The sequence below is a fragment of the Hylobates moloch genome, unplaced genomic scaffold (assembly GCF_009828535.3).
Source record: "Hylobates moloch isolate HMO894 unplaced genomic scaffold, HMol_V3 SCAFFOLD_15, whole genome shotgun sequence".
In the NCBI taxonomy this organism is placed as follows: Eukaryota; Metazoa; Chordata; class Mammalia; order Primates; family Hylobatidae; genus Hylobates; species Hylobates moloch.
Window position 1 is genome coordinate 3,817,606 of NW_026652290.1, and position 25,715 is coordinate 3,843,320.

Genomic DNA, 25,715 nt, shown 5'->3' on the forward strand with positions numbered 1-25,715 from the left:
CAGGTGGATCATCTGAGGTCACAAGTTCGAGACCAGCCTGACCAACATGGAGAAACCCCGTCTGTACTAAAAATACAAAATTAGCTCGGCGTGGTGGCGGGTGCCTGTAATCCCAGCTACTCGAGAGGCTGAGGCAGGAGAATTGCTTGAACTTGGAGAGGCAGAGGTTTCGGTGAGCCGAGATCGCGCCATTGCATTCCAGCCTGGGCAACGAGAGCAAAACTCCGTCTCAAAAAAAAAAAAAAAGGGTGGAACATACAAGGAATTTGACTCAGCCAGAAAGAGGAAGTTAGGATACCTGCGGTGACAGCGTGGGTGAACCTTTAAGGTATTACACTAAGTGAAATAATTTGGTCACAAAAGGACAATCCTGTAGGATTCCACTGATACCAGGTCCCTAGAATAGTCAGATTCACAGAAACAGCAGAATGGAGGTTGCCAGAGGCTTGGGGGATGGGGCTGGGGAGTTGTTTCATGAGGACAGTTTGTTTTACAAGATGAAAAAGTTCTGGAGATTTGTTGTACAACAACGTGAATGTACTTGACACCACTGGACTACACACTTCAAAATAGTGACCGTGGTAAATGTTATGACAATTAAAAGGAAAAGTCACGCGGCCAGTGGCTACCAGGCTGAGCGGCACAGGTCTCGGACAGTGTTGTGGTCACAGACAATGGAGTGGGTGATCTTTACCGTTGTTTCCAGCTGCCTGAGCACCTGATGTCCTGGGGCCAGGATGAAAGTGTCTCTGGGTATGGGGGTCTCTGCTTTTCCCACTTGGGGATCCTGAAGGCAGACCTGAAGGCTCACCTGGCCACGTAGGAGAGCGAGGTGAGCTCTTGCATTGCTCTCTCCGTGCCTGCCTGCGGGCCAGCCGGGGCCTGCAAGGCCATCTCTCGAGGGAGGGGTTGCAGGAATGGCCCTCACCTGTGCAGAAGGCCAGCCACTGCACTACGTCAATGGCAAAGATGGGGCTCGGCTGTGTTGCATTATTATTTCTCAAGCAGGGCCCCTGGTGGGCAGGATGTTTGGTTTGATTTGAGTTTCTGCAGTGAGTGCTGCTGCCTGTGGAGGGGCCCAGTTGCAGCCGAGGCCAGCCCCTCCCTCGCTCTGGGCTCCAGGGGCGTTGGGGGTGAGAAAGGAGAGTTCAGGGGGCAGCGCCTCCCCCCAGGTCCTGCTGGGGAGGGTGGAGGGATGCTGGGGGGAGGTAGAGGCGGGTAGGGGCTGGTCCCAGTCCCGGGCAAAATGGCGCTCAGACCCACAGGCAGATGGAAGCAATTTTCGGTCACGTGGGTCGGGGCTGAACTGCTGCCCCGTAAGGCAAGGCCCCATGTCTGGCTCCAGGAAGCGGCCCCAAAGCCACACGGTCCATGGCCAGCTGCAGCGCTGCATCTTTGTTTATTTAAAGGTTCTGGAAGCCCAGGGGAGAGTATTTCCGAAGGGGGAGCAGGAGCAGGAGCAAAGCCCCGAAGGCTTCCAGGCTGCGTGGCCTGGGTGGGGGCCACGTGGGGCACAGAGAGAGGAGCCCTGGCCTCCAGGTCCGCCTGTAGGTATTGCTGTCAGCAATGGAGACGTGTATACCCCCCTTGGCATTTCCCAACAAGGAATTATATTGTTCCTTTGTTCCCCCAATTCCATAAGGTAAGAATTCTGTGCCCTGTGGAAGCTGAGAAGATGGGGAGGTGCCTGTGAGGATAAACCAGCCCCCAGTTTCTGGCTTCCAGAGTCTTTTCCTCTCTCACCTCTGATGCCTCAGGCCTGGGGAGCCTCCCTGCGACACCCTCGGACCGCTCCGGTGAAATAGGCCGAAAGGGATGGCTTGAGCCTACTGGGGACGTGGGGTGCAGCCGGGGGGCTCAGTGGGCATTTCTTGAGTTCGGTTCTTGCCCAGTAAGTGGAAGGGCACTTGAACTGAAGTCTCCCCCGGCCCCTCCTGGCCTGGAAGTCTGCCTCCCACCTTCTCGGCAGAGTGAGGAGTGGGCGTGGGCCGGGAGGGCTGCCTCCTGCCTGGGAGGGCTGCTCACGTGCCTGTCACGGGGGATGTGCCCCCTGCAGCCTCCCGTGCTGTGGCCCTGGCTCCTGCGCCGGCTCCACTCCCCTGTGGCTGCCCCTGCTGGGTGCCCACCCGTCCCAGGGAAAAGCCACTCCCCTCCCTGAGGGCCGGCGGGAGGGGCCCTGCCTGGGAGCGTGCTGTGTGGTCCCTGTCTCAGCTCGGGATGCCTGAGGTCAGATCCTCCCTGGGAGGCAGGATGGGGCAAAAGTCTCCCCGCAGGCAGAGCAGGGCCTACACGGGCCCAAGCAGGGAGGGGGGCCCAGAACAGCAGCCACCCAGCCTGCTTGGGAGCCGAGGGCCACCGAGGGCAGCTCCAGCCTGTGGGGACTAGCAGAGGCACTGCCTCTGTGACCAGCGAGTTGTCTGCACGCGCATGCACGTGCACCAGTGTGTGTGGCGAGTCTGGGGTGTGCTCGGACCTGGCCCGTGTGCCAGCCAGCCCTGATGGGAACCAGCCCCATCCTGGGTACCCCTGGAACCCCACTGAGTGGAAGCACCTGGGTCCTCGGCAGGCGTCTTCTGGGTGTCCGCCCCCAGCCCCAGGCCTCTGACCCATGTGTGGTGTCTTAACAGCAGCCAGAAGCAGGGCCATCGAAGGGACCTACAGACAGAAGAGGCTTGAGTGATTTCGGGAAGTTCAGCCCCACGTGCCCCACATACCCGAGAGTAAAACTTGGTCCTGGCCTGTGGGTGTGCAGCCCGCAGGTGTCTGGCCAGGCAGACAAGACGGCCGCCTGGGTCAGTCCAGGGGGAGGCAGATGTAGTGCGGGCGCCCCCTCCCCTCCATGCGCCCAGGGGCAGCTCTGCATCCAGGCACCCGCCCTGCACCCAGCATTTTTCCTTCCGCCAGGACTGCCGCTCTTTGTATGGGATTGAACACACAACTCCATGGGGACTGACGCTGGTTCTATCCCCCTTTCTTACAAGACCGTCCATGGGGATGTGGGAGGCGGGGACTGACGCTGGTTCTATCCCCCTTTCTTACAAGACCGTCCCTCCTGTGTCTTGGCTCCTGGGTTGGCCTCTAAGGCTTCTGAGCGGCAGCAGGCGGTGCAGCTAATCTGAGTGGGGGTGAAGGAGAGGGCCAGGTCCACCTGGGTGGCCGGAGGCAGGGAGAGGAGAGCGCCCTCCACCCTTGTCTGAGCAGCCCTCCAGGGTACAGAGACAGGAGTTCAGGGTCAGCCCTGCCTTGGAGCGGAGGGGACCCCCAGGTTGGCACAGCTCCTAGAAGAGCAGATGAAAAAGCCTGGCCTTGGGAGTCTGGGGATGGAGCTTTGCTGGGGAGGCAGCGTGGCTGCAGGATGGCAGCTTTTTAGAGGACACCACTGCCCGGGGCATCCACCCAGGGGAATTCTCAGGGGTCACCTGGGCAAGTCGCTTAGCCTTTCTGAGCCTCAGTGCCTCAGTTTCCCCATCCAAGGATGGGTGTGACATCCACCTGGCAGGTGCCTGTGTGTGAGCCCCTGTCTCGCTCTAACTCTTCTGCTGTTCCTTCCCCAGCCACTGAGGCGGCTCCCAGCTGCGCTGGCGACATGGCCGACACCCCCAGAGATGCCGGGCTCAAGCAGGCGCCTGCACCACGGAATGAGAAGGCCCCGGTGGACTTTGGCTACGTGGGGATTGACTCCATCCTGGAGCAGATGCGCCGGAAGGCCATGAAGCAGGGCTTCGAGTTCAACATCATGGTGGTCGGTGAGTCCTCACCCTGCCTGCCACTCAACCCTTGCCCATGCCGGAAACCAGCCTCAGCCCCCAGGGCGGGTCCACAAGCCTTCGGGCTTGGTCTTCCCTTCTGTAAAATGGGGCAGCAACCCCGACCTCAAGGACGGATTGCATTGCCAGTGACATTGCGTGTGCATGCATGCGCCTGGGAGGAGCCCGCAGCCTCCAGCGGCTCCTCAGAGGGGCCCGTCCTGCACATCCAGGACCCCTGAGATGACTTTGGGGAGCCCAGGCCGGCCTGGAGCAGGTCCTGATGAGTGGTCGCTGCCTCTGAGCAATGACCTCAGCTTGTGCAGAGAGTTTCTGTGGCAGCTGTCCCCTCACTGTTGCTCCAGCCTGGCCCTCCAGGCTCCCCACCGCAGCCTGGACAGAGGCTTCCCAGAAGCTCAGCTTCAGCGTCTGCCCTGGAATTGGGGCCTCATGGCTTCAGCACACCCTGGTGGCCCCGGAGAACTGGAGGTCACCACGGGAGGTCGTCGATCAGTACAACCTGGGCAGGGTGAGGGGGCCGGGCTGGAGTCTACGGTGGGCTGCCTCTTGTTTCCAAAGCCCCCCAGGTCCCATTCAAACCTCACAGTGACCCTGTGAAGGGGGCGTCCCGTTTTCCAGGCAGAAACAAGGCGCAGGGAAGGCTGCTGAGTTTCCTTAGCTCACAGGGCACAGAACCGCAGCCGCCGTTTTGACTCCCAGAACTGTGTTTTGCCCACTCTACCGGGTCCGGGGAGGGGTCTGGGGAAGTGCCCCCGCCAGCTCACACCCTAAACAAAGGTGAGCTTGCGGGGTTTCTGCAAGGTGTCTGGGCACCTTTCAGGCCGGGCCTGCTTCTCCGACCTCTGCCAGCTGTGCACGTCCTTCCTGCCCAGCTCTGTGAACGCAAACCCACACCTGCCAGCCTGACACCTTTCTTTCCTCTTCTGCACTGATCTGGGCCCTGGCTCCCCTGGGGTCTTGGTGTCCTCTCTGCTTCCTGTGGCCTCATGGGACCCGACTGCTTGTGGCCCCGCTGTGCTCACAGCTGCCTGGAAGCTGACAGTCTGCTTCAAGGGAGGGTGGAGGTGTGGGGGCCCCTCTTACGGCCCCCACCCTGTTCTGCCTGTTGTGGGGGACATGCTTGTACCCTGAGGATTCAGGGCTGCCTCCCGGGAAGACGGCTGGAGAGAAAGAGAGGGGAGAGGCCCAAAGGCAGTGGCCAGGCTGGGATTCACCTCTGTGGGCTAGGGAGGGGCTGCTCTGCTCCCTAGCCAGGGACAGGGTGAGAAGGACCTGGGAACCTCTGGGTCCTGGCCATGGCACAAGCCTTCTTCCCCAGCTTTGGCCCCAAGGAGAGGGAGAGGCAGCCCAGCAGCCCTCGCTGCCTCCCTCGGCTGCCACTGTGACAGCCTTGCCCTCTGGGAATGGTGCACAGGAGGCCACTTCACCTGTCTGGGCCTCTTTGCCCTTTCAACCCTGAGAAGAGCAGTGGTCCTGATTCCCCCCAAGGTCACTCTCTCCCAGGGATGCCGAGTGAGGAACAAGACGTGGGGCAGCTCTGCTCTCCCCCCTCCTCCCTCCTCCCTCCCATGGCAGCCGTGCCCACCTGCAGAGGTACAGGCAAGGTGGAGGGGCGCCAGTTTGGAGGTCCACAGACCCCGGGGAGAATCCTGGCTCAGTCCTAACTCAGCGGGGTGAGGCTTGTGTGTCTTCCCCTGGGCTCCTCCTCTGTGAGCCTTAGCTTCCTCGTCCATAAAATGGGATCATCCCATAAAGTGAGATCAAGCGAGCAGGCCCCGGGCAGGGTCCCCAACAGGTTGTGGTTGTTCGAGAAGTTGCAGCAGTGGTGATGAGGATGATGGGGGTGGTAATGACGGTGATGATGATGGTGGTGATGGGGTGATGGTGATAGTGGAGATGGTAGGGATGGTGGTGGTGGTGATGTGGGTGATGGTGGTGTTGATGGGGGTAATGATGTTAGTAGTGGTGGTGCTGGTGATGGTGATCGTGATGACAGTGGTTGGTGGTGATGAGGGTGACGGAAGTGGTGATGATGACGGGAGTGATGGGATGATGGTAGTAGCAGTGATGGTATTGTGATAGTGGTGCTGATGGGGATGGTGGTGATGATAAGGGTGGTGATGATGGTGATGATAATAATAAAAGTAACAATAATAAAGGGATACACCTTACAGTATCCCAGTTGGCATCTCTTAGATCTAAGGTGCCATGGCTGGAACACTGACATAACTCCTGACCTGAGCTAGGCCAGGACACAGACCTGGTGGACAGAGAGAGGTGGGCGAGGAGTGTCCGTCCTTGGGCTACTAAACAGTGCAGGCCGGGGATTCCCAGCACCAGCCTCTGTCCTCCCGGGAGCCCACACTTTTCCTAGAAAGGTGTTATCAAAGTCAGAACATCAGTGTAATTTAGGGTGTTTTTTGTGTTTCGGTTTTTTGAGACAGGGTCTCACTGTTGCCCAGGCTGGAGTGCAGTGGCATGATCTTGGCTCACGGCAGCCTTCACCTCCCGGGTTCAAGTGATTCTCGTGCCTCAGGCATGCGCCACCACACCTGGCTAATTTTTGTGTTTCTTGGTAGAGACAGGGTTTCACCATGTTGGCGAGGCTGGTCTCGAACTCCTGACCTCAAGTAAGCCATGCTCCTCGGCCTCCCAAAGTGCTGGGATTACAGGCATGAGCCATGAGCCATCTTGCCCACGGCCGATTTTTAAAGACAGGGTCACTGTCACTCTGGAGTGGCAATGGCCCTAGCTCACTGCAGCCTTGCACTCCTGGGCTCGAGCAATTCTCCCACTTCAGCCTCCTGTGTAGCTGGGACTATAGGCGCTCGCCACTACACCTAGCCAATGTTTACATTTTGATGTAGAGACAGGGTCTCGCTGTGTTGCCCAGGCTGGTCTTGAACTCCTGGGCTCAAGCAGTCCTCCTGCCTCGGCCTCCCAAAGTGCTGGGACTACAGGCGTGAGCCACTGCACCTGGCCTAGGGTATTTTTTTTGGTGTGCTGCTAGCGTAGCCCAAGGCAGCTCTGTGCAGGGTAAAGCAATGGGGCTCCGAGTCTGGAGGGGGGTGGTGTGTGTGTGTGTGTGTGTGTGTGTGTGTGAGATATGTGAGTTGTTCGTGTGTGTTGTGAGAGTTGTGTGTGAGGTATGTGTGAGAGGTATGTTTGAGGTGAGTTGTGTGTGTTGTGTTGCATATGAATGCTACTTCCTCATTCTCGTTTGTCTCAGTCCCCTGTGGACTGACTGTCCACACACACGGGCACTGTCCCTCGAGTGGCACCACCCTGCAGGCCAGCACCCCCTAGCACGTGGCCCCACGGAGCCCATGGGACATGTGAGCCTGCCTGATGCTCACATCAGCTCCACGGGGGAAAGGACTGTTTATCCCATTTTGCAGATCAGGAAACTGAGGCACGGTGAGGTCAGGTGACTTGCCCAGGCCCTGGCCGGTCAGGGAGGAGCAGTTCGAACACCTGGGCTTTGGTTCCAACCACCCTGGTGAGCTGCAGGAATCCCGGCCACCTGCTGCACCCCGGGCAGCCCTGGGCTCCTCCGCCAGCCCGGCCTCTGTCCTGTCCAAAGTCTGAGCCACCAGGAGACCTCCTGTCCAGAAAGCACAAGGGGCACAAGAGATGCCGACTCTCCCAGGCCCGGCTCACCTCTCAGGAGAGGACTGTGGCCTGGGTTGTGCTGGCACCAGAGCCCGGCTGTGTGGGTTTACACAGTCACTGGACACCCGGCTCAAGGGCGAAGTCCTCAGGTGCTGCTTGGCAGGGGTAGCCCAGGCACTGCTGAATCTCAGGCTGGAGAGCCTCGTGCCTGGGCGGGAGGGGTCCCATGTGCAGACCCTGCTGGCCTCCAGAGAGACCCCTGACCGGCCTCCCATCCTCTCCCCAGGGCAGAGCGGCTTGGGTAAATCCACCTTAATCAACACCCTCTTCAAATCCAAAATCAGCCGGAAGTCGGTGCAGCCCACCTCGGAGGAGCGCATCCCCAAGACCATCGAGATCAAGTCCATCACGCACGGTCAGTGGCTGGGGATGGGCTGAGGATGTGGGACGCCCCTGCCTTCCTGGAGCACAGGGGTTGGGGGTCAAGACCATCATGCACAATCAGTGGCCAGGGGCAGGTTGGGGGTGCCCACCATCCCCGGCATGTTGAGCATGTTGGGGCTCTGGCCGTGAGGGATCAGTGTGTCCCGGACCCCTGTGGGCCCCGTCACACTGAGCTCCCCGCAGACAACTGAGTTTTCCATCAAAAGTCACAGGCAAGGGGCTCCCAGGGGAACCATCACCGGCCTGTGCCCGAGTTGGCTGAGGAAGGCCATTAATTTCCCAGTGTCTCCTTGGTTGTCATCGCTGCCTACCTGGGGTTGCCCCGGGGTCAGTCAGGTGTGGGGTGTCTGTGAGGGTCCTCCGTCTCCCCTCTGACTCTGCGTGCGTGGCTCTGTGCAGATATTGAGGAGAAAGGCGTCCGGATGAAGCTGACAGTGATTGACACACCAGGGTTCGGGGACCACATCAACAACGAGAACTGGTGAGGCCCCTCCAGGGGGAGGAGCGCTAGCGGGGGCTTCAGGGCTCCCTGGACCCCACCCAGAGTCAGCCCTAGGGGCTTCCCCACCCGCGGGGGTGCAGGGCCCACCTCCTGGGGCCTGACGTGCTGCTAAAGCCACACGTCTCAGGGACCTGAAAATTCTGGACCAAAGCAGAATTACCTGGGGAATCTTGCTGTCCCCAACTCACCGCCTGAGGCCAGCCCGGGGAGGCTGGTTTGGGAGGCCGAGGGTAAGGCTGTGACATCTCTGCTCAGCAAGCCAGACCTCCTAGGGCGTGCATTGGAAGGTGGGGTGTTGGGCTCTGAGTCCTGGGAATGCGCAACCTGCTTGGGGAGGGCATCCCATGTGCCCGCTAACTCGTCCCCCATCCCCCACGCAGCTGGCAGCCCATCATGAAGTTCATCAATGACCAGTACGAGAAATAACTGCAGGAGGAGGTCAACATCAACCACAAGAAGTGCATCCCGGACACCCGCGTCCACTGCTGCCTCTACTTCATCCCCGCCACTGGCCACTCGTAGGTCCCTGCGGTGTCGGCGTCCTCATGCCGGGTGCCCTGGGTTCCCTCTGTCCCCTGGGACTGCTGGACGGTGACGTCTGCCCTGCTGCTGGGCACAGAGGGGCTGAGTCAGGGGCCGTGGCCGCCGGCTGTGAAGTTGGGGGTGTGCCATGTCTGCACTTCCAAAGCCTCACACTGACGGCTATGCCGTGTCCTGCCCAGCCCCCATCCTTCAGCTGCGTCTTGGGGAGCTGAGGGTCAGGCAGGCCTTGGGCTGTTCTGGAGCCTGGTGGTCTGTGTCCTGCCTTCTCAGGCCAGGCTCTGGCAGGTAGAGTGGGAGCCCCCAGCCAAGCACCCGTAGTGGTGACTGATCTTCTCGTCTGGGCCCTGCCTCATGGGACCCCTCAGAGGGTTTGGTGCGTTCTTAGACGGGAAGCACAGACATCAGTGCTGGCCCCTTCCCGGGCTGGATGGGGCTGCTGTTGGCCTTGGTGAGAGCCTTTCCTTCCGCCGGCTCTGTCCGCACCTGACATTGCCCCTAGAGGTCAGCAAGGGCAGGAGGCTGCATGTGCCCTGGCAGGTGGACTCTTCGTGGCCTCACAGACCCTCTGTCCTCAGCTCCCTGTGCACCCCCTGCCAGACACCTGTGGCCCTCCCTGAGCCAGGGCTGGGAGGAGGTGGACCCGAGGCCAGCAGGAGCGGCTGGTGGAGGCAGCCGTGGGTGGCTTGTCGGCGTGGGTGGGTGGAGAAGGTCCTTCGCACCTGCTGGCCCAGACGCACTTCCCTGGGCAGAGGAAGCCCCGGGGTTTGGGGAAACCCATACTCTGTGGGCACCAGGTGCAGGAAGGAGCCTGGCTGGTGGGCAGTGAGCCTCAACCAGAGTTTGTGGGAAAACCCAAGCCGGAGTGTTCGAGCCCACCCTCTGGCATCACCTCTGCCCCACACTCACAGCGTCCTTGCCAGCAGAGACCCCCGTGAGCCCCGAGCCAGCACCTGAGAGTGTCGACACCTGCTTGGAGGTGGGTGCCCCCCCCACCGCCCCGCTCCCCCAGATGAGCCTCACACACATCCTTCTGCTTCAGCCTCAGGCCCCTGGACATCGAGTTTATGAAACGCCTGAGCAAGGTGGTCAACATCGTCCCTGTCATCGCCAAGGCTGACACACTCACCCTGGAGGAGAGGGTCCACTTCAAACAGCGGGTAGGGTTCCATCTCCACTTGCCCCAGCCCTTCTGGGCAACCTGGAGACGCTGCAGGCCTGGCAGGGGCCACCCAGTCTAAAGGAGTCACACAGTCAGGGAGACCGAACGCTGGTCACTCTTCCCGGTGGGTGGCTGGCCTGGTGATCCCTGGCCCAGGTGGCTGCTGGGGGCCGTCCCTGAGATGGCCTCTCCAGCTCCCCCATATCTCAAAAGCAGCTTTGTGGGAGGGAGGGCCAGTTCTCCAGGAGAGTCTCTGAGGGGGGTTTTGGAGAAGACCTGGACCAGGCAGATGGTGAATCGCTCTTCCAGGGAGTGAAGCTGAGGAGGGGCCGTGAAACATGGCCCACCTTGTTTTATGCCCTTTTTTTTTTTTGAGAAGGAGTCTGGCTCGGTTGCCAAGGTTGCAATGTAGTGGTGCAATCATGGCTCACTGCAGCCTCCACCTCCCAGGCTCAGTCCCTGAGTAGCTGGAATTACAGATGCACACCACCACGCCTGGCTAATTTTCGTATTTTTAGTAGAGACGAGGTTTTGCCATGTTGCCCAGGCTGGACTCTAACCCTTGGGCTCAAGGGATCCTCCTGTCTCAGCCTCCCGAAGTGCTGGGATTACAGGCATGAGCCACCTCACCCAGCCCTGCCTGGTTTTTATTAGATGGAAGAGAAGTTGGGCCAGGCACGGTGGCTCACACCTGTAATCCCAGCAGTTTGGGAGGCCCAGGCGGGCAGATCACTTGAGGTCAGGAGTTTGAGACCAGCCTGGCCAAAATAGTGAAACCCCATCTCTACTAAAAATACAAAAATATTATCCCGGCATGGTGGCAGGCGCCTGTAATCCCAGCTACTTGGGAGGCCGAGGCAGGAGAATCACTTGAACCCGACAGGCGGAGGCTTCAGTGAGCCGAGATTGCGCCACTGCACTCCAGCCTGGGCAACAGAGTGAGGCTCCATCTCAAAAAAAAAAAAAAAAAAATTGCAAGAGGGATGGTCTCTGCCACCACCTTCTCCGCCACCGTCCGAGGCCCCTGCTGTGGGATGGGGAGGGGCATCCAGGCAAGAGGGCAGCCCTGGGCTCTTCCTCCTGACAGGGCAGCACATCAGAGCCACATGGGGAGCCTTTCAAAATGAAACCGAGGTGCCTGGGCTCCGGCACCGCATCTGCCTCGGTGGGTGCGGGTGGGGCCTGTAACCTACTCTGTCCTGGGGCCAGGCGGCAGGAACCTTCCCAGCGTGTGCAGGGGAAGACAGTCCACACAAAGTGGGCATGTCTGCTGGAGGCTCCACGTGGGCTGTGGTCTGTGCCTGGGCAGGCGAGCGGCCATTCACTGGGATGTTTCTGTTGCACGTACCCCTGTCGGGCTGCTGGCAGGGAACTGAGAGGTTACTGCAGGCGGGGGCTGGCTGGGCTGCAGGAGGGGCCCCTGCTGGAATCGGGGGCTGTGACGAGGGTTTTTTAGGAAGTTTCAGGAGGGGAGGTCTCGGTAACCCTGAGTACTTTCTTGGGGATGTGATGAGCAGGAGAAGAGAGGTGGGAGGTGCTCAGGGCGATGACCGAAAGCCCCTGGGGTGCTGCAGCGTCGCTCAGGACAGCAGGTGCACCTGCAGCTGCCCCTCTTCCCCCCAGGAGGCACAAGAGTTGGAGGTGATTGGGGTCACAGCCCCCCAGAGCCTGCCCTTGAACCCGAGCCTGGGGCAGCTCACAGTGTGGAGGTCTTGTGGCAAACACCGGCGGGCAGAGCTTGCCACAGGGCTGTGCCCATCTCTCTCCCTCCTTACCCCAGATCACCGCGGACCTGCTGTCCAACGGCATCGACGTGTACCCCCAGAAGGAGTTTGACGAGGACTCAGAGGACCGGCTGGTGAATGAGAAGTTCCGGGTGAGTGGATCCACCAGGATGTTGTTCCCAGGGGACCCCTAGTTCCTGCTGAAGGGTGGAGTGGGGTTTGGGGGAACCTTAAGCCATGAGATTATATTCTTGGGGCCAGAGGGCACTGAGCCCAGGTGTCTGTACCCAGTGCTGTCAGGTTGAGGCTCTCGTTTTTGGGGGACCCCAGGCTCAGGGCAGCTCCTCCCAGGGGCCCAGGGGAGGGAATCACCTTCCCGCACATGTGTAACCAATGCTGTCTGCCCGTTCCCCAGGAGATGATCCCGTTTGCTGTGGTGGGCAGTGACCACGAGTACCAGGTCAACGGCAAGAGGATCCTTGGGAGGAAGACCAAGTGGGGCACCATCGAAGGTACTTGCCGCAGGCGCCGGGGCTCCAGACAGATGGGAAGACAGTCTCTTCTGCTGCCCCAGAGCCTGTGGGCCACACCTGAGCCAGGGACTGGTGGAACCTCATCCACTGCCTTGCCCCACCCAGAGGGAGGGGTCTCCTTGTCCCCACTCAACCCTTGGGAAAGTGAGAGGGCAAGTGGCCTGTGCAGGTGCCTCCACCCCGGACCTCCCCCCGGGCAGGGAAAGATTCAGGGAGACAGGAGCTGGGATGGGGGCCGCCAAGTTGTGGGTCCTGGTGCAGCCTCTTTCATAGGCACCTGTGTGGCCCTGGACAAATCGCCCACCCTCTCTGGGCCGAGAAAAAGGGTGGGCTGTAGCTCTGTGAGCCAGATGGACCCTCGGACCCTCGCCCTGCTGAAGTTCCTGGGACCCTCACACCTTAGTCTCTTATGGCTGTTGTAACCAATTAATTAAGCCCAAACGAGGGGGCTTAAAAACACAAATGTATTTTCACAGTTCCAGAGGCCAGAGGTCCGAAATCAGGGGCTGTTTCCTTCTGAGGCCCTGAGGACCAGCCTCTTCCATGCCTTCTTCTTCTGGTGGCGCCTGGCAATCCTGGTTGTCTTGTAAAGCATTACACACTCTAATCTCTGCCCCATTGTCACAGGGCCTTCTTCCCTGTGTCTCTGTCCTGTCCCTCCTCCTCCTCTTTTTTTTTTTTTTGAGACAGTGTCTCGCTCTGTCACCCAGGCTGGAGTGCAGTGGTGCCATCTCAGCTCACTGCAACCTCTGCCTCCTGGGTTCAAGTGATTCTCCTGCCTCAGCCTCCCGAGTATCTGGGATTACAGGCACGTACCACCCACCTGACTTAATTTTTGTCTTTTTAGTAGAGACAGGGTTTCACCATGTTGGCCAGGCTGGTCTTGAACTCCTGACTTCAGGTGATCTGCCCACCTTGGCCTCCCAAAGGGCTGGGATTACAGGTGTGAGCCACCAAGCCCGCCCTCTTTCCTTCTTGTCATAAGGATGCCTGTCTTTGGACTTAGGGCCTACCCTAAGTGGATGATCCCATCTGGAGATCCTTAATGAATCTTTTAAAGAAAGACGCTTTCCAAGTAAGGTCACAGTCATGGGTCCAATGCCTGGACCTTGACCATGTCTTTGAATGGATGGGAGCCCCTGGGGGGCCACAGTTCAACCCACTCCTGGCGGCGACACCCCGGGAGGGATGGGCCCCAACGTTTCCTTCCCCTTCCTCTCTCATTAGAATGGACGAGGGGAAGGTGCAGAGGGAAATGGAGCAGGAAAAGCCACTTTGCTGTGGGAGAGCACTTGGCTGAAAGGCCCAGCAGAGCCGGAAGCACAAGGCTCTTCATTTTCCAGGGCCTCAGTTTGCATCATCCACAAAGTGGGTGCAGTGTGCCAAGATTTCAGTGAGTTGAGAGACTGTCCCAAGGACCACGAGAGCTTTTTGGGAAGCTGTTGCTCTAAGAAAATGGTCATAATGACAATTACCAGGTGGCATCGAACGCTCCTGTGCCGCTGGCTTGACATGGGTTAGCTCATTTCATGTCCAGAGCTCCCCGCACCCACCCTCCTTGCAGAGTTGAAGAGGTGCTGTGAGCAGAAAACCTGCCAAGGGACCCAGAACGGGAGGCGGCTCTAGAAGCTACAGCTCCAGTCCTGCACCAGACTCCCTCGAGATGGGAGTTCATGCCTGGAGGAGGGTGTGGAGAGGCACGCGGCCCTTTGCCCTGTCTGCCCTCCTCCCCTACCACCGCCCCTGCCGGGCCCACCCTGCGGGAGCTGCCCAGCTGGGTGCAGCTTGGGTGTTTTCCAGTGTCCGCCTGTGGTGTCAGGCTGCCTTGCCTCCCCTTGGCCCCCTGCCTGCAGTTCCTCTCTTCCTCTCTGCCCAAAGAATTCTTGCTGTTTAGGACCCTTTTTATGAAAGGCAGGTTTAGGAGAGTTAGGGGTGGATGGGCCTGGGATGGGCCTGCGGCTTTGCTATGGGCGTGCCTCTGCTGCACCCTGGTGGCCAACTTGAGTATTGCAGGGGGCCGGCGACAGAAACTGTCAGGAAAGGCACAAGAGAGGTCCCTGCACCTCTCTGACCTGTGCGTTGTTGAGCACCACCGGCTCCAGCTGAGGAAGAGCCTGGAACCTGTCAGGACAGTTGTGAGGTGGTGGGGCCCACATTCCAGCAGTTTATATGAGGATCCTGGAAACGTGCCTTCAACACTGATGGGTTTTTTTATCAGGGGCCCCATGAGTTCATAGCTGACCTGACACCAGGGCTAGTAAGGGCTGTGCTGTCCCACTTGGTGAACAGCATCTTGAGGTACCCTTCCCATCCTTAGAAACCACCCCAAGTATTGTCAATAGAAATGTGGGGTGTAATTGATCATACCATGAACTCATTCAATCCTCATGTCCCTGGGAGGTGGGTAATGTTATTATCCACATTTTATGGATGAGGAAACTGAGGGAATGAGAGTAACTTGCCTGAGCCAGGGAGCAGCGATCACACACTCCAGCTCCAGCCTGAGAGCCCCATTCTTCCTGCCAGCTCTCGCTGCCTGTCAGTGTTAGATGAGAGTGCTGCTGGTCAGTCTGCAGGAGGTTCTATTGTGGACAGCGCCCTACACAGGGCCATGGCAGGAGGGCCTAGGTAAAGGCAACTGGCGTAGCACTGACAGCACTTGAGGGCTGGGCAAGGTGGAGGCCCTGGCCCTGCCTGCTGGCCTACCAAGTAAAAACCAGACATTTTTAACTTGGGGAAAAGCCATGTGGCTCGGCGATGGGGCAGCCTGGAGCCAGCTGTATGGGGTCTGAATCCCACTCCTGCCTTATGAGCTGTGGAGCTCAGACAGACACAGTTCTTGCGTTCTCTATGCCTTTTTTTTTTTGAGATGAAGTTTTGCTCTTTTGCCCAGGCTGGAGTGCCGTGGCGTGATCTTGGCTCACCACAACCTCCACCTCCTGGGTTCCAGTGATTCTCCTGCCTCAGCCTCCTGAGTAGCTGGGATTACAGGCACCTGCTACCAGGCCCAGCTGATTTTTGTATTTCTAGCAGACGAGGGTTCATCATGTTGGCCAGGCTGGTCTCGAACTCCTGACCTCGTGAGCCATGGTGCCCGGCCTCTACGCCCCATTTTCGTAAGATAATGGGGATAAAAGAATCACAAGAGACACTTGCAGGTGTGTGAAGACGGAATTCATCACATGGGAGGGCACCGGGTGTCTTTGCCTTCCCTGCCCGGCTCCCCACCTCCAGTGATGCCGTTCACTGCCCTCCTTGTTAAAAGGCCTTCTGTTACACATGCCAGGCACCGTGCATTCATATAGGAGTTATGAAGCACAGCAATAAAATGACCACTCTGAGATGGCCAACTTGAGCCTGAGGGCACTTGTGGGTGCCTGTGGTGTCCTGCCCAGTCTCCCTGAGAAGTGGCCACTGTCCCGAGCTTGGGCTTGTGTTGTGTGAAGTGCACGTGTCCCTGATCAATGTTTAGCTTTGCTGATTCTTGAGCTTGTGAATGGTCGTCCACAGTATGTAGTCCCTGTGTGTGTCCCTGTGTGTGTGTGCTCTGAGCGCACGCGAGGTGGATGGGGCCGTGGGGGTAACACCCTGTGGGCCACAGGTTTTCTTTACAATCCCAGCTCCGATGCCTGCCTCATCCCTTTCCCAGCAGCCCAGGCCTCTGCTGGGACATCCTGCTCTCCCTGGTCACCCCAGTGGTGTGGGGGCCACTGCCCTGGCTTCTCCACTGTGGCTTCCTTCCATGCTTCTATTGGCCTGGTCACTGTGCCATCTCCCATTAGCCAGGAACTTTCTGGAGAGCAGGAGCTGGTACTGGTCACCCCAGTATCCCCCAGACTGAGAGCAGTGCCAGGTGTCCTATACTCACTTGCAGAACAGGTGGTTCCTCTGCCCTCCTGCCCATGGGGCTGCCCTCAGTCTCTGCTTTTGGCACCAGCATTGCTGGGCATGGGGAGAGAGGTGGGGTCCGGGCAGAGCTTCTCCACCGGGACATTCAAGCCCCTCCTGTCTCCTCTCCTAGTTGAAAACACCACACACTGTGAGTTTGCCTACCTGCGGGACCTTCTCATCAGGTGAGAGACAGGGTGCTTGGGTGGGGCTGACGGCTTCACCCCTAAGAGGGCCCTACAGCAGGTGGGGGCAGTGGGTGTGGGGCCGAAGCCCTGGGCAGAGTGGGCGCACCTGCCACCGGCCTGCCCTGCCCTCGGGAATATCCTGGACGCCCATCTTCTAAAAAGCAAGCCCACTGGGAAATGAAGCGAGCAGTGAAGATCCTTTGTAACCCCTGCGAAGTTGGCTGGATGGGAAGGCTGAGCTTTGATCCACCGTGGCCTGGCCCTTTAGAGCTGCCCAGTGGCCACTGAGGGCCCAGTGAGGCCTCATGTGCAGGCCCTGCCGGCAGCGTGGGGTGTCTCCAGCTCCGACCCCAGTAGCCTCTGACCCCTACCCCTTTCACCCGGCTGAGGCTTCTCCTTGTTTCCCTTGAGTCCAGCCAAGGAGGGGAAGCCCCGTTGGAGACGGTGCCGGGTGGGTGGTCCCTAGAGTGCGGGCCCTGGCCCGGGCAGGTGAACGGGGTGGGGGGGCTCCTTCCGGGGTGCCAGGGGCTCTTAGGTTCTTCCTCAGCAAGCAGGTGGCATGGGTGATGGGAATGTTATCAACAGGAGGGGCCTCCAGGTTGGCGGGGGCAGGGGTGGGGGGATCCCGGGAGCTGTTCTGCATCGTGGGGAGACGGGGCTTTCCAACCTCTCTCCAGATTATTCCTCCTGAGCTGCAGAGGAATGAAAATCTGAGCCCAGGACTTTTTTTTTCCTGAGGACAAGGGCAACCCAGCCCTTTGCCCCAGGCCATAGTCCTGGAGGCCGGTGGTCACCCACTGCCTCCACCCTGCCAGCACCCTGGACACCAGCCTGGAGCAAGAACGCTCCAGCCCTGTCCCTCTGAGTCTGTGCACTGGCCCTGGGCCCTGGACCAGCCATAGGGTGGACCCAGAGGGAGACACACGCACTGGAATATGTGTGTTCTGACCGAGTCTGGGCTTACCGGGGCACTGACCCTTCCCCCCAAAATGTGTACCAGATCTGGTCCAACATGGTGGGCCTGGGGCACCCCATGGGGAGCCAAGCAGTCAGGATGGGGAGTGGGGGCAGGCGGGCCTGAGTCCCAGGCAGACTGAGCAGGGCCCCTGCCCCGGCCCCACGGCCCCCACCTCACTGACCCGCCCCTCCGCCCCCAGGACGCACATGCAGAACATCAAGGATATCACCAGCAGCATCCACTTCGAGGCCTACCGCGTGAAGCGCCTCAACGAGGGCAGCAGTGCCATGGCCAACGGCGTGGAGGAGAAGGAGCCAGAGGCCCCGGAGATGTAGACGCCGCCCTGCCCACCCCCGGGATCCTGCCCCCAAGTCTTTTCCGTCCCTCCCAGGCCCTCCCACTGCCCCGTTTTATATGATTTTCTCCATTTGTCATCGTTCCCCATCCCTTCCACATGCTGCCAGGAAACAAGGGAAGGGGCCTCCCTCCGAGTGAGTCAGTGATGAGCCCGCAGCCTCCCCCAGGTTGTGCGGAGGCTGTGCTGGAGCCAGAAGCAGGGGTGAGAGCACCCACTGAATTGATGTGACCCTCCGTCCCCAGGCCTGGCTCCCCGCGGGCTCAGAAGAGCAGCTTCGGTGTGCAGATCATCCGTCCGCGTGGGATTCTCAGTGCCGGAGGCCCTGGGGTGGGGGCCAGGCCACGCACATGCAGAGGGTCCCAGTGGGCTGCACGCTCCCCTCCATCCCCATCGGCCCTGTCCCCTGGAGTGTGTCAGAGCCTAGGGGAGAATGGAGCCCACCAGGGACACCTGGACCCCCTGCCCGCCACATGGCGTGGCCATCACTCAGCCCCCACCCCTGCCCTGTTACTAAGGGTAGAAAATTACAGGGTCCCCTGCCACCGACTGCCCAGCCACTCCAAGCCCCCTGGCAGCTGCTCCTCCTGGAGCAGAAAGTGCCTTTATCTCAGCCATCCGCAGGCTGCTCGGCCAGTTGCGGGGACAGGCTGGAATGAGGGAGGCGTCTTCATCTCCCTGCCCTCCCCCTCTCATGCCACCCCCTCCCACCGGGCTGCAGGTGCTGCTGATGCGCTGGGATCTGATTGAGGATAAAAAGGAGAGATGACCCCCACCCCCTCATCCCCCCGTTTTGAAAAGGTCCAAGCAAGTGAGTCTGGTGGAGGAGCTGAGGGAGGGAGCCATGGAAGGTGCCAGAAGGAAGGTTGGCGAGGGCACATGTGGGCCGTGGCTTGGGCTGGTCAGAGTGGCCTGAGCTGCCTGGCGCCTGCCCCACCCAAGTGACCAGGGAAGTGTGTGTGTGTCCATTTGTATGCGTGTCCGTCTGTCTGTCTAGTGTCTGGGTTTGGCCCAAGACTGGGCTGTGGTTACATTAATGCCCAGCCAGCCACCCCCACCACTCACCCCTCCTGGCCCAGGCCTTACTGACTCTGTGACCTGGGGAGGTGGGAGGCCAGGCGAACCTGACTCTGTTGTCATACCCCTGCCTAGGCCCTTCCCCTCAGAGCCCATGGTAACGAACCCCTAGAAAGGAGAGGCCGGGCGTCAGGGGTGTACAGTCCACAGTGAGCTGAAGAGTGAGGTTTCATGGCAGCACGGCCCGGCCCCTCACCCTCTGTCCGCACGAGGGGACCTGTGGGGGCTGTCTTTGCAGGGCACAGATGACCAAAGTCCCTTCCTGCTTCCTGTTCTCTGTCTTGCTCTTGGGGAGAAAGAGGGACCTGATGAGACTTCACACAGGTGCACACATCACCGGGTGCATCTGCAGGCACTGGGCTGGCTGCTTGCAGCCAGGAGAAGGTCAGCGAGAGGGAGTGTGAGTGTGTGCCTGGAAGTTGGGGCACTGGGCGTCTGACTCCCTCCCCACCCAAGAGAGAAAGGACCCCTCAGCATCCCCACTGGCGAGACAGTTTACTTGCCAACTTGCCATGTTTTTGCCAAAACCAAGATTTTGAAGGAAATGAGTGGCCAGCGCCAGGGCCCAGGCCATGCGGCCCGCCCAGCCTCAGTGTCACTTGGTGGCAGGGTGGGGTGGGGGGTGGGCAGCAGCATCCCAGCCTTGAGATGCTTCACTTTCCTTCTCTGTAACCAGACTTTGAAAAATCATTCGTTTCATCAGGCTCTGTTCCTCAATGGCCTTTTGCTATGTGCTTCCCGAGAAATTTGTCTCTTTTTGTATAAATGACAAAGTATTGAAAATGTATTCCCTGAAATAAATGTTTCAAATGCAGAAACCCAGAAGGCTCCTGAGTGAGAATGTTTTTTCTGCCCCTGAAGTGCAGTTCTTTGGGCCTCGGGACAGGCTGGGGTCAGCTGCAGGTGGGCGAGAAGCATGGACAAGAAAAGGTAGGCTGGGTGTGGTGGCTCATGCCTGTAATCCCAGCACTTTGGGAGACTGAGGCAGGTGGGTCACAAGGTGAGGAGTTTGAGAGCAACCTGGCCAATATTGTGAAACCCTGTTTCTACTAAAAATACAAAAATTAGCTGGGCATGGTGGTGTGCACCTGTAGTCCTAGCTACTCGGGAGTCTGAGGCAGAAGAATTGCGTGAACCCCAGGGGAGGAGGTGGCCGGGGGGCAAGAACAAGACCCTGCCACCCCACCCCGGGGGAGAAGGAAGAGCCCCCCTCAAAAAAAAAAAAAAAAAAAGGTAAGAAAGAAAAGGTAAGGCCAGGTTAGATCTTGAATTCAGACTCCCAAGATTTAAAACTAACAAACTCCCTGAGAACTTATAATTCCAGAGCACTGTGAAGAGTGAGAATAGCATCAAGGCGATTGCTGGGGGTTGTTTAGTCTACTTGGGGTAAAGGTTCCCAGGGCTTGAGAAGCACTCAGCGGAGATGACAAAAGCCAGTGGTAGATCTGAACACTTTCATTAAAGTGGGAGATCTGAAGGGCGTCCACAGGGGGCGCTGGGAGCTGCTTCTAGTTAGTGTATCCTTGAAAATAAGTTTTTCTGTTTTATTTTTTGAGACAGGGTCTTGCTCTGTAACCCAGGCTGGAGTGCGGTGGCACAATCACAGCTCACTGCAGCCTCTACCTTCCAGGCTCAAGCAATCCTCCTGAGTAGCTGGGACCGCAGGCATGCACCACCATACCTGGCTAACTTTTTCATTTTTTATAAAGATAGGATCTCACTATGTTGCCCAGGCTGATCTCAAATTCCTGGCCTCAGGTGATCCTCCTGCCTTGGCCTCCTGAAGTTTATAGGCGTGAGCCACTATGCCTGGCTGACAGTAAGTTTTTCTTTTGGAAATTTATATTAGATTGAACTCCGGACTGGTCAGTATTTGATGGTTGTTTTATGCCAACCTAACTCATTCCAAGAGAACTTGACTCCAAATAGATTAGAACTCAGAGCCTTGGCTGAGTGAGCTTTTCTTTGCAGGTGAGCTTAGGAAGTAAGGTTCAGGGAGCTCTGGTCTGGATGCCCTTGGTGTGTGCAGAAGGGGCCTCACCCGGATCCCTTCTCCCACGTGTATTAGTGCCTTGCAGCTGCCTTAACAGACAACCATGCAGTGGGGCTGAAAACAGCAGAAATTTATTCTCACAGTTCTAGAGGCCAGAGGTCTGAGATCCAGGTGTGCCAGGGCCTCGCTCCCTCCAAAGTCTCTAGGGGAGGATCCTGTCTCCTCCCCCAGCTCCTGCTGGCCGCTTCACTCCCATCTCTGCCTCTGTCTTCACACAGCCTTCTCTCTCTTTGTCCTGGAGGGTCAAGAGGGCCAAGAGGGCACTCTTCCAGGACTTAGGGCCCACCTTGATTCAGTTCGATCTCATTTAGATCCTCACCTTCATGACATCTGCAAAGATGCTTTTTTGAAATCAGGTCACATTCTAAGGTCTGAATGGATGTGAATTTGGTGAGGTGGGAGACGCTGTTGGACCCCTACATCCCCTTCCGCCCCCCTGTTTCAGGACCTCCAGGACAACACGGGGAGCAGAGTGGTGAGTGGGAAAGCCCTAATTTGGGACTCGGAAGGTCTGGGTTCCAGGCTGACTCTGCCACCAAAACTTGGGGTTGTCTCAGCCTCTCTGGGCACCCCCTGGCTCTTCTGCCAGGCACCTGACTTCTGCATCTTTTGGAGAAAGCAGACAGGTTCCTCTGAATGAACTGATGGGCGTTGGCCCGGTGGAGCCTCTGCGCCATGGGCCGGTGTCTGCCGTGAGCACAGGCAGGTTGAGAGTCAGGTCAGCCCCTGTGAGTCAGGGTGCCAGCCTGCAGCCTGATTCCAAAAGAGGGTCTTTGCAGATGTCATTAAGGTAAGGATCTAAATAACCACTAAGGCCCTTCCAGCTGTGATGGCTTTGCCTCTCCCCCATCTGGAGTTCCTGGCAGTCCCTCTGCCTTGAAGCCCTCTTCCTACAGACTGAAGTGTCTGCATTTTCACCCGCATTGTCCATCCTTGCACACAGGGAGCCTGTCCAGCGGCTGCTCTCTTTGGGACCGACCATCCTCTCCAAGTCCTGGCCTCAGAACTCCAGCTCCTCCCCACTTGGCCAGCATGATCCTCCTAGTCATCTTGTGCCTCTAAACCACACCCAGCCAGCTCCCTGCCCCCTATGCCATGGTCATCTCATCGACCAGACCATCCCCAGTACCCAGCCACCCTGCACCGCCCACCCAGCGATGCTGGCAGGGAGGCCCTCTTGCCACCCAACCGAGCAAGTCTCTTGCTGTAGAACCAGAGTGACCACTGTTCCAATTTGCCTGAAAATGAGGGCTTTCCAAGCACACAGGACTTTCAGTGCTAAAATCAGGAAAGTCCTGGGCAAAGTGGACAAGTTGGCCACCCTGGTTGGGATCCCCGTGCCACCCCACCCCTTCTCCTGCCTCTCGGAGCCCTGGCCTCTACACTTGTTCAACCCCAGAGGTTCTGAAGGAGCTGCACGGACCAGGTCGTCCCCAGGGAGGGACCCAGGGAGAGCAGGAAGGCCCCGAGAACAGGCCCCATTCTCACACTGGCTCTGAGCTCCTGCATGGGAAGTGGGGAATCTCATGGGGGCTGTGGAGACCTGTGTCCCTGCTTCCTCCCCTGCTCCAGGCCGCGAGGTTTGAAGCCAGGAAAGAAAGTAAAATCAACAAGCAGGCTTTGGGTTTTTCCGGACCCAGCCTTGTAGGAGTCCCTGCATCCCCTGGAGTGCAGGGGCCAGGTGAGGATGCTGGCAGGTGGGCTCCACTCAGCTCCACCTGGATGTAGCTGGGAGAAAGCCGGATGGGAACCCAGTGAGCCCACAGGGTGGGGGCTGTGCTTGGCACCTCCTCTTAGATGTGCATGTCCTTTCTCCCATTTTATTTTATTAATTTTTTTGAGGCAGAGTCTCACTCTGTTGCCCAGGCTGGAGTGCAGTGGTGTAATCTCGGCTCACTGCAACCTCCACCTCCCAGGTTCAAGTGATTCTCCTGCCTCAGCCTCCCAAGTAGCTGGGATTACAGGCGCCCACCACCACACCCAGCTAATTTTTGTATTTTTAGTAGAGATGGGGTTTCACCATGTTGGCCAGGCTGGTCTTGAACTCCTGGTTTCAAGCAATCTGCCCACCTCAGCCTCCCAAAGTGCTGGGATTACAAGTGTGAGCCACCGCGCCTGGCCAACTCTCTCACATTTTAAAACACTACTTTCTGCCTACAAAAGTGGCGTGCACAATGGGAAACGTGAGAAATAAATACCCCAGGAAGACACTCAAAGCCCCCTGTGATGCCCCCCCCCCAGCCCTGGTCCTGGGGTGTCAGCCTCGGGTCTCCCTCCTGGTGCGGCATCCTTTTACCACTGCAGTAACTGGGAGGAAACGGTCCCCATGCATTGCTCCAAATCCCGCTGGATCTGGTTTTGGGGGTGCTGGGCTGCTGCCCAGGAGACTGGAAGGGGAGGAAGGTGTGTGCCCCTGAGGGCTTCAAAATCACTCTGTGCTGTGAGGATCCCACCCTGTGCGCTCCCAGAAAGTGGCTGGGGATTTTCTGCTCCAGCAGGGAGCCCAGGTGAGGGTGTCCAGGTAGGTGGAAAGGTAGGTGGAGCAGGCTTCGAAAGCAGAACCCAGCAGAGCACCCCGTCTTCCTCCCATTGCCCCCCTACTCCCTCTCCTCCCCTCCCCTCCCCTCCCATCCTTTTGGAAGCAAGGAGGGGAGAGGCTTCCACCGAGGTTGGGCCCAGCTCAGGTGTCCTGAATGGTGGGAATCCGTGGAGGGCACAGGGGCATCTCCTGTCCGGACCAGGAATGCTTTACAGATGTTGCAGCTGCCTCAAGGCATGGCCAGGAGGGGCCAGAGAAGCAGAACCAGCTGCATAGGGGACGCTGGGCTGGCGCCTGCACATGGGACAGTCATTGATTAAAATGTCACTTGTACGGAGCCTAAATCTTCGGGTCCTCCTCGGAGAGTCCCAGGTAAGCTGTGTTCCTCGGGCTGATTCCAGGCTGGGCCAGGCTGGGCTGGGCTGCAGACCTCTGGGAACTGCCCACCCAACCCCGTACCACCAGGCTCCCTGCTCCTCCCGAAGGCCTTGGCCTTCAGTAAAATGCAAAAAGTTAAATGCTCTGGTTTTTCTCTGATAATAGAAGCAATGCCTGTCCATTGTAGAATGTTGGGAAAATAGAGAAGGGCAAGAGCAACAACAGGCATGGAACTCCACCCCTGCCGGTCAGTCTGCCTGTGCGTGGGAGTTAAAACAAAACGCTTCTGCAAACATTTGTTTTTTTTTGTTTTTCCAAAATTAAGCTCTGATTGTGCATATCACTTGATAATCGAAATTATTTTTTGAAAACATAATTTGAACAGCTATATAGTACTCCATCATATTCAACATATGGAATGAAATGATGATTTCCAAATTCTTACTCTTGTCACCTGGGCAGCAGTTGGAGGCCTGGTGGGGGTCCGTGCAGCGACTGGCTGGGCCGTCCCTGTCCCTCCTCCCAGATGACAGAGGTACCTGGTACTTGGCAAACTCACTTAGAAGGAGCAAGAAGCAACTGGGATGGCTCAGAAGCCCATGGTGGAATAGTCTCTTGTAAATGAAGAGACAAGAGGAGGCCGAGGACTGGTTTCCCCTTCTCCTTCCCGCTCCCACCCCTCCCCTCTTTCCCATCGAGTCTCTGGTCTCTGCCTTCAGGCTCATGGATGGGCAAAGCATCTTTGGAGAGCTTGCCTGCCAACTCTTAGAGTCACATACACGAAGGTCTCCTGGAGCTCAGAAGGTCAGGCACAAAGTCACTCCTTGACCCTGTTTATTAAAATATCTGTTTTTTTGAGCACTTTTCCCATGTAGACTCAACAGGGTCTCCCTCTGTTGCCCAGGCTGGAGTGCAGTGGTGTGATCATGGCTCACTGCAGCCTCGAACTCCCGGGCTCAAGTGATCCTCCTGCCTCTGTTCTCCGAGTAGCTGGGACCACATGTGTAAGACACTAAGCCTGGATAATTAAAAAAAAAAAAAAAAAGTAGGCCGGGCACAGTGGCTCATGCCTATAATCCCAGCACTTTGGGAGGCTGAAGCAGATGGATCACCTGAGGTCAGGAGTTCGAGACCAGCCTGGCCAACATGGTGAAACCCTGTTTCTACTAAAAAAAAACACAAAATTAGCTGGGCATGGAGGTGCACGCCTGCAATCCCAGGTAATCTCAGCTACTCGGGAGGTTGAGGCAGGAGAATCACTTGAACCCGGAAGGTAGAGGTTTTAGTGAGCCAAGATCAAGCTACTGCACTCCAGCCTGGGTAACAAGACCAAAACTCTGTCTCAAAAAATAAAAATAAATAACTTTAAAAAGTAGAGGTAGGGTCTCTCTGTGTTGCTCAGGCTGGTCTCAAACTCCTGGCCTCAAGTGATCCTCCCACCTTGGCCTTCCAAAGTGCTGGGACTCTGGGCATGAGCCACTGCACCTGGCTCAGCTTGGCATTTCTTGAATTTGGGTCCATGTGAAAGAGTCCAGGAGGTCATTCCTCACAGATCGCTTACTGAGGAACCCCCCAGAGGTCAGAGTGGGGGTAGGTGAGGGGAGAGAGGGGCTGAAGGCAGATGCAAGGGGCCCCTGGGATGGCTGGTGTCAGTCCCAGGCCCGGGGACACAGCCAGGTGGAGAGAATGTGGGATTGGAGCCCAGGGGCTGGGCTAGAGGCCTGAATTGCTGCGTGTACTTGGGCCTGGGGTTAACGGTGGGAGCCTCAGTGAGCTCATCTGACAAATGGGGATGAGGACCACCATGTAGTCATCATTCAACACTTCAGGGGAGAGAGGTAAGAAGGAGCCCCGGGCGGGATGAATTCTGACCCAAGCCAAGAGCCACCGTGGAGCCAGCGCCCACCTGCACCAGGTTCTATGTCCGTCATCACATTAGCTCCCCCGGGAGCCCTGAAGGGTGGGCCGTGCCTGCTCCCTTTCCGGGTCCACTGA

The 25,715-nt window shown here is 58.1% G+C and overlaps 1 protein-coding gene and 2 pseudogenes across 2 annotated transcripts; all 3 read left to right on the plus strand.

The window, feature by feature from the left end:
• Positions 1-3,460: 3,460 nt before the first annotated feature.
• LOC116484111 (septin-9-like) lies at positions 3,461-17,910 on the plus strand. Its single transcript, XM_058429097.1, is given in 9 exon segments — positions 3,461-3,746; positions 7,666-7,794; positions 8,223-8,304; positions 8,706-8,843; positions 9,908-10,025; positions 11,808-11,903; positions 12,167-12,263; positions 16,306-16,357; positions 17,518-17,910. Coding segments are annotated over 9 exon segments (1,119 nt in total). The 5' UTR covers positions 3,461-3,475; the 3' UTR covers positions 17,654-17,910.
• Positions 17,895-19,575, plus strand: LOC116483736 (uncharacterized; annotated as a pseudogene). The gene has a single exon (XR_004252350.2). The product of XR_004252350.2 is annotated as an uncharacterized LOC116483736 (transcript).
• Positions 18,710-25,715, plus strand: LOC116483738 (uncharacterized; annotated as a pseudogene).